Source organism: Diceros bicornis, chromosome 1 (genome assembly GCF_020826845.1).
Source record: "Diceros bicornis minor isolate mBicDic1 chromosome 1, mDicBic1.mat.cur, whole genome shotgun sequence".
Classification (NCBI taxonomy): domain Eukaryota; kingdom Metazoa; phylum Chordata; class Mammalia; order Perissodactyla; family Rhinocerotidae; genus Diceros; species Diceros bicornis.
Window position 1 is genome coordinate 57,771,589 of NC_080740.1, and position 14,446 is coordinate 57,786,034.

At 50.4% G+C, this 14,446-nt stretch overlaps 2 protein-coding genes across 2 annotated transcripts in view; one reads left to right on the forward strand and one right to left on the reverse strand.

Moving 5' to 3' along the window:
- The window catches only part of PAIP2 (poly(A) binding protein interacting protein 2), a 24,113-nt gene extending 22,700 nt beyond the window's left edge, over positions 1-1,413 (forward strand). The window contains exon 4 of the mRNA XM_058541727.1: positions 395-1,413. Within this exon, the coding sequence (XP_058397710.1) occupies positions 395-451 (57 nt within the window). The 3' untranslated portion in view covers positions 452-1,413. The remainder of the gene's footprint in view (positions 1-394) is intronic.
- The window catches only part of SLC23A1 (solute carrier family 23 member 1), a 14,802-nt gene extending 807 nt beyond the window's left edge, over positions 1-13,995 (reverse strand). The window contains 15 exon segments of the mRNA XM_058541738.1: positions 3,597-3,863; positions 6,720-6,815; positions 7,311-7,454; positions 7,554-7,683; positions 7,886-7,991; positions 8,553-8,700; positions 9,014-9,170; positions 9,445-9,565; positions 9,698-9,879; positions 10,047-10,114; positions 10,268-10,356; positions 11,074-11,231; positions 11,677-11,817; positions 12,453-12,514; positions 13,856-13,995. Of these exon segments, the coding sequence (XP_058397721.1) occupies positions 3,616-3,863; positions 6,720-6,815; positions 7,311-7,454; positions 7,554-7,683; positions 7,886-7,991; positions 8,553-8,700; positions 9,014-9,170; positions 9,445-9,565; positions 9,698-9,879; positions 10,047-10,114; positions 10,268-10,356; positions 11,074-11,231; positions 11,677-11,817; positions 12,453-12,514; positions 13,856-13,937 (1,932 nt within the window). The 5' untranslated portion in view covers positions 13,938-13,995 and the 3' untranslated portion in view covers positions 3,597-3,615.
- Positions 13,996-14,446: the final 451 nt, after the last annotated feature.

Sequence of the window (14,446 nt, forward strand, 5' to 3'; positions counted from 1 at the left end):
AATCATCATTTCAACACTTGTTTAAAATTTTTGCATAGTATGCAACTCTTTGAAGAAAGTCAAATATCAATGAAATGAATAGAATTCCTTGTTCTGTGAAACTCCTTTAGTTTATGTGAAGTTAGTGGATTTATGGTTACACTTAAGCAAATTTAATTTCAATTCTTACTTTCTCTTAAGAAAGTTGATAAAATTTGATATATATAGCTTACATCTGCTTCCTCCTTTCCCTGCCATAGATTTTTTGGGGTTAAGTTTAACCTTACAATCTGAGTTCTTGGGTTTGTCTGGTATTTTTTGGAAGATGTTTTTGCATGTGGATCTGGGTTGAATGCTTCTGAGTATCTGAAGCCATCTGTTAATGAAGTTGCTTTTTTATGTACTTATTTTCCAGGTCAAGAGCAATCTGAATCCAAATGCAAAGGAGTTTGTTCCTGGGGTGAAGTACTAAAATATTTGAGTAGACGGGGCCCTGTTTTGGTGGATGTAGCACAATTTCCACACTGTGAAGGCAGTATTAGAAGACTTAATTGTAAAAGCTCTCTCTTGTCACTGTGTTACACTTATGCATTGCCAAAGTTTTGTTAGTCTTGCATGCTTAATAAAAGTGCTGAGACTGTTATTAAGTAAAAAGCTGTCTAACATTTACTGAAAATAGAATTGGCCCCATGGCTTGATGTGAAGACAGCGAGGAAGGAAGCACCAGTCAAGTTGTGACAAAGCACCACATTAAATGACCTCTAAATCTTAGTGAATTGTCTTTTTTAGACTAAACTGGTTCCTTAGGTTAACTAACACTTATTAATGTCTAAACTTTTTTTAAATGTGTAAATTAAGCTGTAGTTGTTAAGCAGACTTCTCAGTTAAGATTTAAATTTGCATTTGTCCCCATCAAAAAGAATCTCCTTTTTCTGAAGAAGGCTTGTTAGTTAATTTTGAAATAATTCATCATAGACAAGTATGTCTTTCATTACTGAGGTTACAGGGTAGTGATCAGATGAGAACTAGTCCTGGCTTTTATGGTATGTTATCATGTAAGAAATCTGAATTCTCCTAATGTTACATCTGGGGAAGTATGTGATTTGAAAATTGCATCTTCTTCTAAGGAGTCACTATTGTAGCTATGCCTGTGTGAAGTCTAACATTTGACCAATCCGTAATCCAATTGAACAAAGAAATTGTGACATATGCTTTGAGTGGTGCTTTTCCTTGCTTTGTTAACCATCACTACAGTAGTCTACAGCACAACTTTTCTTTTAACAAAGCTAGAACAGTTTTGGCTTCTTAAACTTCATATTTGGGTAGGTTAAGCTGCCATACGTGTTCAGTGTGAATAGTGTTTAAGTTGAAAATATTGTAAAAAAATTATATTTTTTCAAAAATATTTAAAAAAATAAATAATAGTAGAACTGAGCTGATGGTTGTGTTTATTGATGCTGGAATGCAGACTCTCCAGTGGTGATATTCACTTTAGAATGGGCTCAGTACCTTAGGACAACCCTGCTGGCAAGATATGCTGAGAGAGCCAGCTTTATTAGATTATAGTGTCAAGTATGTTATGCAAGTATCTGTCTGAAATACACTAGTAAAATAAACCCCAGAGTCCCTTCCATAACCCACCTTGAGCACCTCAGGCTGCACTGTCAGGGCAATTGTAGATGTCCACGTTAAGAAACTTTTTCGCTGACGAGTATAATGGTAACCTTACTCTAGTATAACCTCCATTGGTTTCTGCCATTCACAAGCCATTGCTGGTCATAATTGAGCTGGTTTGCTATTTTGATTCACCTGGACCTTCCCCTTTTTCCCCTCACAAGCTTGTTTAGAATATGTTTGTGGCTAATCTTTATTTGGAATAGGCTGTCAACCAACTAGCAATTTCCTGACTAGCAATTTCCTGGTTCCACATACGGTTCTGCCTCATGGCTCTAACTTAGTTGTTGATAATGTCTTCTGTGCTTTTCTTGAGCTTGTTGGGCTCAAGAAGGTTAAGAAGGCCATGTAGTCAATTCTGGCTCACATTCTCCTTGGGGATCCTTTGATGTAAGCACTTGTGCCCCAGTGTTGTTTGTTGTTGTTGTTGTTTTTTTTTTGTGAGGAAGATCAGCCCTGAGCTAACATCCATGCTAATCCTCCTCTTTTTGCTCAGGAAGCCTGGCTCTGAGCTAACCTCTATTGCCAATCCTCCTCCTTTTTTTCCCCCAAAGCCCTAGTAGATAGTTGTATGTCATAGTTGCACATCCTTGTAGTTGCTGTATGTGGGACGCGGCCTCAGCATGGCCAGGGAAGCGGTGCGTTGGTGCGCACCCAGGATCCAAACCCGGGCCGCCAGTGGCGGAGCGCGCGCACTTAACCACTAAGCCGCGGGGCTGGTCCTGCCCCAGTGTCTTTTAATAGCCACCTTAACAAACTAATAATCGGGTAGATTTATTGAGAAACACTGAAGCAGAGATGATCCTGCTTGGCTCTCTTTCTTTTTGGAGCCTTGATACAGCCAGTTCCCTCTGTTCTCTAACAGCTCAGTACCACAAGTGGCACAGCAGACTGCCAAATATTTGAAGCTTACAGATCCTTTCTCTCTGAGCTCATACAGGGCAAATGAGTTCATTTCCACATACTGCCAGATTATCATAGTGCAGTATAATTGGAGATTATAAACTTGAATTAAAGAGGCATTGTAACCTAATGATTAAGAGCAAGGATTAGCCAGACTTCCTGGATGTGAATCCAGTGATCGAGGGCAAGTCACTTAACCTTTCTGTGCCTTAGTTTCCACCTCTTTAAAATGGTAATGTTAACAGTATCTATCTCAGGATTGTGTAGTTAATATACATCAAGCAGTTAAGACAGTCCCTGGCACATAGAAAGTTCTAAGTGATTGTTGTTATTATTACTATTAAGGAATCATCTAGGCTAAGTTCTCATTTTGTTCGAACTTGCCTGTCTGAGGGAACATGCACATTAAAACTACTTTGATGTTTAACTAGAGAGCCAGGCATCTGCATTACAAGTAGAGATGGAAAGTTTCAGAGCTTCAGCTACTCTATTTTGAAGCCCTTGGCATAAATGATCACCCCATCAGGGCCTATATGGCATCATTTTAGGGTAACTGAAGTCATCCTGTTTTCATGGGGTTTTTATTTTATGACCACTATTGAAACAAGGCAGCTTGTGTGAGGGGATTTTTCCTGTTGTTGTGCTATGTCACTATTTCTCAACCTTTTTCATGTCATGAAGTGATATTTGTTTAGTATACTTGAGTGCAAGGATGAGGCTGCCTGTGGCTGGAGTTTATGGGCTCCAGGTGACCCATTTTCTGCCCAGATACCCAGAAGACTGAAGTGATCAATATTTCAGCACACTTGTAACCTCTTAGTGGCCCATACCAGTTGGGAAGTTCCACTCTGACTAAAATGGCTAAGGAATTCTACCAGAAATCCATATATTGACTTTTTACCTAGTTCTACCTTCCCCTTGAATACACTCAGGTCACAAAAATGGAAACTGAGTAGTTTGGCTTTTCTTTGGTAAAAGCATAAAGATGTTGTGATTTTTCAACCCTCCCACAAAAGTCATAGACTAAACACACGTCCTACCTTTCCTGGGAGTAATTTTTCAGACCTTGGTGCACACAGACCCAGTTTCTGTATTTTCTGGAGTGTCTTCTGGAACTGGAAGCTGGCCTTTTGACCTTGAAGAAAAGCCTTTGAAGACTGGGCAGATAGGAATGTATTTCAGAAAGGTAATCCTTTTTACCATGCTCATTCCAATGGGGAAGTCATAGCTCTTGTGGCTGGTAGACATCTCACTGTTGGCATGGGCCCCAGCTTTCCACTGTTTGAGACCTCGTTCCTCTGGGCTCCCTGGAAAAGGACAGCGGTGTCACCAGGGCCAGCAACCCTCTGCTGCCTCCCCTTAACCTGGTCCTTAGAACGACTTCTGGAGTCAAGTTTCTTGGTTCTGAAATATCTTCTGGTCCTAAAAAGCTGTTGAATCCATGATTTCTCAGCTCCTAAATTGGCCAGAGCTCTAGGGAACTCTAAAGGGTACAGCTATAATTAGTATTTATTACATATCCACAGTGTGCCAGGCTCTGTGCTAAGTGCTTTAATTTCATTTTCTCATTTCTTCAAAACACCTGTGGGAGGTGTATAGGCACTATTATAAAATTTTATGATGAAGAAACAGGCAGAAATTTTAAGTAATTGTCAACCTACATCTTGAGTCTAGAGCTAGTGTGTGCTGGGCCCATGAGAACTAAATAATGCCCAGACTTTGCTGTGGGGGCAGGGAGGTATATTTTGAAACACTATAATAGGTATTAATATTTAATATTATGATTCCAAATTTGGAAAATAAAGTCTTATTTTTTAATACAAACCTGAGAATTTCAAGCTAAGTAAAATCTTCAGTGGTGGTAGTGATATAAGAGATTTTTTTACAACTAGGGAAATTCTCAGGAGGTTGGGGAGGGGTGCCTGAGATCTCTGAGGTTTTCACAAGAGGGATGGGGTAGACAAAGACTGTGACATATAGTAAATCTAGGAGAAAGAGTGAGATTTCCATGTGCTGGCAGGCCAGGCTGACAACCGCATGAGTAGTGCAAACCAAATGTATTCCAAAATCTCGAGAGTGGAGGGCTGGGGTCCTTAGGAAAGACTACCTGGAGGAGGTACTATCTGAGCTGGGCTAGCTGCACAAAGAGCACAGATGGGCAGAGTGGAGGGGGAAGAGCTGTAGGTGTGGCACAGGACTATGTTGTCTGATCGCCCTGACCCCCACACAGAACAGCTGGCCCAGAGCTCCCTCGCCTACCCTCCACATCCCTACCTACAGTGCCCTCCTTTGCTTCTCCAAGTCCCTTGCGTTCTCCTAGGCCCCATCTAGTGTCATTCAGGAAGCCCTCCAGGTGACTCCAGCCCAGGGTCATTGACCTTAATTGCTCTAAATTGCTTTAAACACAGTTTTACTTCCTATCTTGTGCTAGGCGCTCCTCAAAACAAACTGTAACTTATAGTCTTTTTTGCACATCCCCTTCAGTGTTTAAGCCAGGGCCAAGCTGGCAGGCCCCACTAGCATTTGCTGAACTAAATTGCCTGCCCCTCTAAAGTTGGGCTGTGGATGGGTAAAGAGAAAGAACCAGTGCAAAGTGGCCCATCAGGAAAGTATGCCCATCACACAGAAGAAAGCTGTGTGATTCCATGGTTAAGAACTGGGTTCTGAACCAGCCACGCCTGGGTTTTAATCCAGGTTGTATGACCTTAGGCAAGTGATTTAACCACTCTGAGTTTCAGATTCAGCATCAATACACATTGAAGTACTGTTGAATATTATGTAGCATAACACATATAACGATCCCTGGCAGGGATGGTTACTGATGAGCAATTGGGTTGGTTGAAGGATGGGGATGTGAGGAACTCAGGCAGTCTGAGGCTGTTGTTAACATCTGGGTAGTTTAATTCAGCTACCCAAATCACAAAGAAGCCCCTCAGTGTACAGCTGCCCACCCAGTTGGCCTCCTCTCCAGATTCCTTAGGCATTGAGGCTGCCACTTCCCTGTCTCAGGTCACAGGTTGGGCTGCTGCAGCCCCCAGCCCAGCTTCCTCTAAATGGCCTGGAGGGGTTGGGTGCCATGATCAGGTACCACCCATCCATCCAAGGGGTAGCTGCTACCCAGAGCTCCCTCATCATCTGATGCTGCCTAAAATTCCTAAAAGTGCCAGGGATCCCTCGCCCTGCCCTGCCCAAACTCCAACCCACTAGCTGTGCACAGCCAGCCTCTGACTCCTGTACTCTGAATAGACACTTGTATTTTCAGAGAGAGGGAAGGAAGCAGGGCCTGCAGCTATGTTCAGGCTGGTAAGTGGCGAGGGATGGAAGGCCATCATCCTGCTACTCCCATCCCTCATCTCCCTGGACTAACGCAGTCTTTAACCCATTTCCACAGAGCTTTCCCTGATCTTCCAGTTCCCTTGAAAACTTCCAGCAGAGGCAGTGTGGTGCAGTTGTTAGAACACAGGCAATGGACTGACTGCATCAGACGGACTTTGTTAAAATCCCAGATTTTCAACATGTCACTTAACTTCTCTGATTCTGTTTCCTCATATAAAATGGTGTTGATAGTCTCTGCCTCACAGGATAGTTTTTGAGGATGAAATGGTTCCATGCCTGACCCATAGGTGTTTGGTAAATGTTAACTATGCTTGTTACTAGTTAGAGCAACCAGTGACATGTAGTTCTTAAATATATTTACTGGGCACATAAACATGGGCTGGGAGGGTTCTCAGGGACCCCACAAAATATCCTCCATGATCCTTTCAAAAAGCCTTGATACTCTTCTAGTAGCCAGGTTGACCGGTTGCTGGCATATTTGGTGGGGTGTTACCAACATACTGATACTGCATTTGTATCTGTCCTACTCTAAGAAAGCAAAGGCACCCCTCAACCTGATGGCTGTCAAGAAATGGAGAGGAAACAACTCAAGGCCCTGGAATGACTCCTAGCCCCACCATCTTCAAGACCTATGAGGCATATCTGTGCCTCTGTCTAACCATTGGTCTCGCCCTCCAGTCAGCAGGCACTCCACCAGCCCATCTGTTCCTGCTTCTCCCTGCAGGGCCTGCATTGCACTGGACCTGAGCTCTGGCTCAGGGGCCATCTGTTGGTGTGCCTGTGAGTCCAGCCTTGTTATGTGTTCTCCTCCCAGGGCTGACCCATACCTGGCACTGTGTTGTCCAGTATGAAAGCAAGACATCCACCCACAAACATCTCCGTGGTCAGCAGCACAGTAAGAATCTGGTCCACTTCAAGAATGCCTGTGGAATAGGCCAAGGGCCAATGGATGTCATGGCTCCATCGAGAGAACAGAGCTCAGGGAGTTTTTCCCCACTGGTGCAGCCTGCTGACTTCCTTGAGCAGGTGTGGAGATGGGACAGTACAAAACTGACTTTCAGGCCTCTCTGCACATCCTCTTCCATCCTTGGATTCAAATCCCAGTTTTGTTAGTTGCTACTTGTTGTCTTGGGACAAATCATTTACCCTCTCTGAGCCTCACTTTCCTCATCTGTTAACATGGAGATAATAATCGTATCTGTCTCCTGGAGCTGTTGTGAAAATTAAATGAGCACGTGTACCGCTCAATACCTGTCCATAGAAAGTGTCTTCGTAAAGGACAGCTGCTATTTAACATCCAGAGTTGGGCAGGATTTGTAGCTCTAGCTGTGTGGAGCCTTTGAGAAAAGGGGGCTGTGCTCAGAGTCGGGCCTACCACACCTCCCCCACCCCCAGAGGCATTCGACAGGCGGAAGCACCTGTGTCGATGGCGCCGGGGTTGGAATCCAGGTAATTGGGCAGCGTGAGCCCGAAGAACATGGAAAATCCGAGCACGAAGAGGTTGCGGGAGGAGTTCATGTCCACGAACTGCAGGTTGGACAGCCCCACAGCCGTAATCATGCCTGAGGGCGCAGGAGAACCGCTGGAGGCACTGCGCGGGCTGAGTGGGCTCCACCACTCCGCAGCCGCGCCGCGTCCCCGGACACGCGCGTGGCACTCACCGAAGAGGGTGCAGAACATGCCCCCCAGGATGGGGTCGGGGAGCGAGGCGAAGAGAGCCGTGAATTTGCCAATGGTGCCCAGGACCAGCATGATACCCGCACCGTACTGCACCACGCGCCGGCTGCCTACCTGCCAAAGAGCCAGGGGGCGGGGCTAAACTCGGGGCCAGGCGGGGGCGGGGTAGTTCTGGGGGCGGAGCCTGATATGAGAGCAAGGCACAGACGGGCCAGGGCTTGATGCAGGGCGGGTCCTCTCAAACACAGGGTGGGGCTAGACCTGCGGCATACGGAATGGGGGTGGGGCTTAGTGCTGCTCTGGCTTGTCGTGGCACCTTGGTAATCCCCAGGACGCCAATGTTGGGGCTGGACGAGGTGGACCCATTGCCAGTGCCTAACAGCCCTGCAATAATGCAGCAGATGCCTTCGGTGAAGATGCCTCTGTAAGGAAAGGGCGAGTGGGGGGCTTGGTCCAGCCTCTGCACCGGCTTGTGTCCTCCCATCACCCCGTCACCCTGACCGGGCTGCTGGCCTTCTCTGGGTCTGTGCTAGCTGCAACTATCTGTCCGTAGTAATTCCCACTCCAGGCCAGAGGTAGGTCTGGGAGCCAGGAGCCCAGGTCCAAGCAGTAGTCCAGTGCCCTGGCACTTATTCCGTTAGGCTATTCTGGGCTTCAGTTTCCTCATCTGTAAAATGGGGATAATAAGGGTACCTGTCTCACAGAGTCGTTAGCAGACTGCATAAAAGAATGCACATCAATGGCTAGGCACATGGACTGTTGTCAATGACTGTAGTTTCCTTCCGACTTCATTATCTCCTCAGCTACTGGAAACACTCAGAGTGAGTGAGGAGAGCATCCCCATTTCATGAGGAAGGAGAACGAGGTCTGGAGAGTTAGTGACTTGCCCAAGTCCACACCTCTGGGCCTCAACCCTGTTTCTACCTTTGCTTCCTGTGTGGCCCCTGAGGGGATCAGATATTGGGGAGAGCAGGTGGGCATACCTGTTGATAGCATGTACTGGAGGGGGTGGCGCACCAGCCAGACGGGCACAAGCATAGTAATCTCCGATGGACTCAATGATGCCTGCTAGTGTGGCACTAAACATTCCCAGGACAGCAGCCGCAGTCACTGTGGGCAGGCCCCACTGACCTGGGTTATGAGGAGACAGGAGGATGGATGCAGTGCTCCTAGGTGGGCCAGGAAGTAGACTAGGCAGGACTTGGGCAGGGGTGCAGGGGAAGGGATGTCAAGCTGAGGTGGGAGCTGTACAAATAAGCTGTGGGAGCTTATTTGGGATCACTCAGAGTCATGAAGCTGGAGTGAGGCTTTGAGCAAAACACCACTCTGCCTGGCACGCTATACATAGGCATCTGATGCTAGTTGTGCTATCAGCTGAACTGGGGTCACCAGGGGCCTGAGATGGTCTCAGTTGGAGGCAGAGGGCCCAGATCGGGTGGCTCACAGGGGTAGGGGATGCGGATCCATGGTGCAATAGACATGATGTCCCCTCGTGCGTCCGTTCGTGCCTGGAAGCCATAGGCTGTGGAGTCTGGGGGCAGCACGTCCGTCAGGGTCAGGACGTAGCAGAGCAGCCACACAGTCATGATGGCCAGCACAATCTGAAGTGGGGTGGGGCAAGGGGTGCACTGAGCTGCCCTGGAGAGCTCAGTCCAGGCTAACCAGCCCCTACCTCAGCCCTAGCTGCAGCCCCAGCATTTGCCCCAGCCCTAGCTCAGACCTCGCCCCAACACCTACTCCAGTCCTTGGCTGGGACCTCATCTCTGCTCTGGCTCTGGCTCCCCCTCTGTCCCAGCCCTTGCCCACAACCTTAGCCCTGGACACAGGTCTAACCCCTGCCCTAGTCCCAAACCCAGCTGCCTGTCAGCTCCTCACGGGAAACATCTTGAAGATCTGGATGCGGAAGACAGTGAGGCCCTTTCCCCAGTGGTAGACAGGCAGCAGGAAGTTGAGGTTGCGCAGGTACTGGGAGAAGAGGACGATCAGGAGAATGGAGCTGGGGGCAGAGGCACAAGGAAGAGATGGCTGGTAGGCGAGGCTGGGGGCAGGAGCCAGGACTAAAGGAGCAAGACATGAAGGGGGTGAGGAGGCTGGAGCTGGGCAAGGATCAAGCCTGGTGCCTGCTCACCAAGCTGAGATGCCCCAGTGGGAGCCTGCTCGGTCTCCAGCAGCTTGGAAGACAGAGAGGCCAATGAGGGAGACAGTGGGGGTAACCGTGAGAGGCCCAATGTAGCTGAGCAGGGCCCCGGGCAGCCCTAACAGCCCGATCACCACCTCCACCATGCTGGACACTATGATTGCGCCCTGGACCTGGAAGAGCAAAGATCAGCTGTAAGTCACTATGTAGAGGCCATGACCTCCACATAAAAAAAGCTCTTGGACCACCTCCTTGCATCCCCCAACTCATCAGTGGGCTTTCTTTCCCATCTAGCCCCCTCTTCAGGTCTAGGTCTCTTCTACCCCACGTGCAAACCCACCTCTCGCATCCGTGGGTGCCAGATATGAGAGGTGTTCAGGGGCAGACTCCAGTTACCGTAGATCTCCTCTAGGGGCAGAGAAAGGGACACACATACACATGGACAGGGAACAGAGAAGAGAAGGAGAGAATGCACACCAGTGTCTGGACTCAGGACAGTCACCCAGACCTCCAGGCTCCTGGGCCTCCCCTCTCCAGTGCAGACCCCAGAAGTGTGCCCACCTTCCGGCGGGCATTTCCATCTCTCCAGGGCCAGGATGGCTTTGGCTGGGACCAGAAATGCAAGGGCGCTGGCCTGGAACAGCGGCAGCCTGGAAAGAGAGGCACAGAGGAGCAGCGCCGGGGTCGGAGTGGCGGGGCAGAGGCAGGGACACAGAGATGGGGAGACCCAGAGAGAGGGGCACAGAGGGAGGGATAGAGAGAATCACACACAGGGACAGAGACACAGAGGGACAGGGCAGGGGCAGAGCAGAGGGAAGTCATTGAGGCCCCAGGCAGGACTCTAACATTTGGGGGCCCAAGAAGAAAACACATGGAGCCCCTCGCCCACAACCTGCCCCCTTTCCTTCTCAACACCAGCTCCTGCACTGTGAGGAGCCACATGCACAGAAGTAGACAGCTCAGTTCTTGCATCCGAGCTCCACTCACAGCCTCCCTCCATCCCCCCACCACACAAACAGCCGTCCTTTGGCCACCCAGGCCTAGGGCTGTGCATACAGGAGCAGGGGGACCCCAGGAGGATGGGCCATTGAAGAGCACCACACAGGCCCTGGTGGTCCTGATTACCCAGAGTAGGGCTTAACAGGGGAAGAGCCCAGCTAGGACACATTCCCTTAAACCCACAGACTCCTTGCCCTTGAGGACTGCCCAGGGCCAAGGGTAGGACCCCAAGTGCCTGGCTCTAAGGCTGGCCTGGAAGTGGGGGCAGATTCAAGCATTTTTTGTCCCATAAGAGTCCTCTGAGAGAAACCACCTGCTCCTGTTGTGTGGATTACTGTGTGTGTCCGTGTGGGGACAGGGCAGCTCACCGGATGCCCAGTGTGGTCTGGATGAGGGTGGTGATGCCCACGCAGGTGAAAATGGTGCCGATGAGCTGGCTGACCATGTACTGGTCGTGGCCCACACACAGCGCCTCAGCCAGGAGGAAGGGCACAGCGATGGTGCCACTGAAGCATGTCAGGTAATGCTAGGGGGAGGGGGGAGAGTGCATGAGGCAGGGCACATGGAGCTCACAGGGAAACAGGGGCCCCTAACAGCCCTCATGCCTGCCTCAGTGGGCCTGAACCCATGCCTCCCTTGGCAATGTGCCCACCCAGGACTGACCCTCCCACAAGGGATTCTCAGAGACCTACTGCTCACCTCTCTGGGCATTACTAATCTGCCCCCAAGTTATTCCTATGGCTGCTGTGGAGTGGGCCCTCTTCCCTGTCACTGACACTCTGCCTGGCAGGTGACACAGGATCTCTCAGGCACCATTGAGCCTTTTCCCCGACCCCTGCTTGGTGACAGTCACTGTTGCTGACCTTAGGTTTCTCTTTCTGTTACCCAAGATAACCTTGTTGGCCAGGGAGGGGGCTGGGAACCTGGGGAGCATGCAGAGTGGGGGTGGGAGGCCCTGGGGGGAAACCCACCTGAAAGCCCAGCAGGATGCACAGGTACCAGGGTGGCACGTCCTCGATCTTGTACAACATGTCAAACTTGGGCTCTTCAAACTTGGGCAGGGACATTGGGGGGTCCTTCATAGAGGTCCCTGCTGAGCCTGGGGACTCATGCTGGAGGCAGCAGAGAGAAGCAACTCAGGGTGATTCTGCCCCAGAATCAATCATGAAGTCTGAGTGGCCTATCAAAGTGGGGTCCAAGCCTGGCCCAAGCCCCACCTTCCCTCATGGTTTACCCACCCAGATGTCCCTCAGCCTGGCTACACCTGGCTCTCACCTCACATTGCCTTATAGGCAATAGCCCGTATAGGGCTGAGTCCACTGTGCTGCCTCCTGGAGCCCTCGAAACCCGGGCATTCTAGCCAAAGGAGTGGGCCCCTAAGTCAGAATGTCTAGGGGGCACCAGGAGAGGGAGGCAAAGAGGGCTGGAGATGGTGGACAGGCCCTCTTGGGCCTACTCTGGTCCCACCTCGGCCCCTTGGAGGTCCTTAGGGTGTCACTGAGGGGGAGATAGGTTGGGCCCCTGCTAGCCCCGAACCTGGAGTCATACAGTCCCAAAGCTAAAGGCTCCTTCACCCCTACTACCATCCCCACCCCATCCCCCAATTGCCACAGTCAGCTGAGGACACTCACTCTTGATCAAGTTCATCAGAACCTTTGTTTCTGCCCTCCCAGGGAGAAGGCTGGCATAGGCCCTCCAGCCCCCACCCTGCCCTGCCCCCACCAACTTCCACCCAGTCCCCCAGCACCTGTGTCTGGCCTTTGGGGTCCTCTTGGGCCCTCATCTTTGGGGCATAGGCGTGTGCAGTTCCTGAGGAGAAGAGGGGATGGCTTTATGAAGGCCAAGGAGGACTTTACTCCGCATATCAGACATTGTTCGAAGTAAATCTGTAACCAGATGCCCAGCTCTGATTACGAAAGGAGGACCCGGGCGGAGGTCATTATTAACTCTGGCCATAGTGGTAAAGCCCGCCCAAGCCTCTGCCACAGTTATCTCCTGAGCACTCACTTCACCGCCGGCACCTGAGCCTGGGCACGAGACCCATTCTTGTTTTCCAAGAGAAGGCCAGATTGGGGGTGAGGAGTGGGCGGTCTTGGCAGTTTACCAAACCCTAGATGAGGTGAGAGGACAGGAAGTGGAAATGGGCACTTACTCTATCACACTCTGCATGAAGCCCTTTCCCACTTATTAATAACGAGTTAATCATTATCATCATTATAACCACTCTCCTTACTGAGGAATGACTACGTGCCAAGCAACATCTATGTATTGTTGTGTTTAACCTCAGGCACTGGGTGGTTTTTACAGCTGAGGAAACAGATTTAGGAGATAAGATCTGACCAAGGCCACACAGGTAGCAAGATTTTAGAAAACCATTCCTAAAATTCAGGTTGGCCCAAGCTCCTGAGCTCCTGCTGTAAATCATACATTAAATGTGTGATGGGCCAGCCCCGGTGTCCTAGTGGTTAAGTTTGGCACGTTCTGCTTCGGTGGCCTGGGTTTGGTTCCGGGGTGTGGACCTACACCATTCGTCTGTCAGTGGCCATGCTGTGGCTCACATACAGAAAGAGGAAGATTGGCAGGGGATGTTAGCTCAGGGCTAATCTTCCTCAGCAAAAAAAAAAAAAAAAAAAAGTGTTAAGGGACTGCCTTCCCCTCCACTGCCACTCACCCCTCAAGGTCCCTGAGGCACACAACAGATGGGCCTCTGAAGAAGGAGCTGCTGAGGCTGGCCCAGCCTTGCTTGTCCCCTGTGTCAGGACAAGGATTCCCTTCCCCTCCCAGCCAGGACTGGCTACATAATTTGTGGGACCTAGTGCAAAATGAAAATGTGAGGCCCCTGTTCCAAAAACATTAAAAATTTTAAGACAGCGCCAGCAGAGCATTAAACAAAATGTAGGGCCTTTCTAAGCACTGGGCCCTGTGTGAATGCATGTCACAGAGCCCCTGAAGTCAGCCCTGGGCCCAGCCTGTCTTCTCCTGGGAGGCCTGGCCCAGCCAGGCCATCGGGCCTGGAGTTGGCTGACGGGGGTTGGGAAGGGCTCAAGGGGCTGAGGCTCCTCAGCTGGTGGGGGCTGGGCTTGCGGTCCCTGGTTCTGCTCTCCTCTGTGTTGCCCCAGCCCAGCCCCAGTCCTCCTAGGGCCCACCTACTTCTGGGTTGCTGTGCTCATGGCTAGGCCCTGCCCCGAGGGCCCACGGGCAGCACTGCTCTCCAGCTGGGCAGCAGCTTCATGCCACAGCCCTGAATCTGTCAGCCTGTCCAGCCTTCAGGCTGTTCCTCTGTCTGCCTACCCTGTTCTCCCCCTTCTTGGCTCCAGCTCCCAGCTTCCAAAGTTGTCTGACCAGTTTGAAGCCTCTAAGCTGCTCCTTAGCACTTTCTTTTTTTTTTTTTTGTGAGGAAGATCAGCCCTGTGCTAACATCTGCCAATCCTCCTCTTTTTTTTTTTTTGCTGAGGAAGACTGGCCCTGGGCTAACACCGTGCCCATCTTCCTCCACTTTTATATGGGACGCCGCCACAGCATGGCTTGCCAAGCAGTGCATCGGTGCGCGCCTGGGATCCGAACCGGCAAATCCCAGGCCGCCGCAGCAGAGCGCGCACACTTAACCACTTGTGCCACCGGGCCAGCCCCTCCTTAGCACTTTCTTCCCCACCTTCTCCTCCCCACTACTCCCCAGGGGGCTGTGCAAACAGAGCCCCAACTATTCCACCAGCACAGTCCAGTAGACACTCAATTCAACTC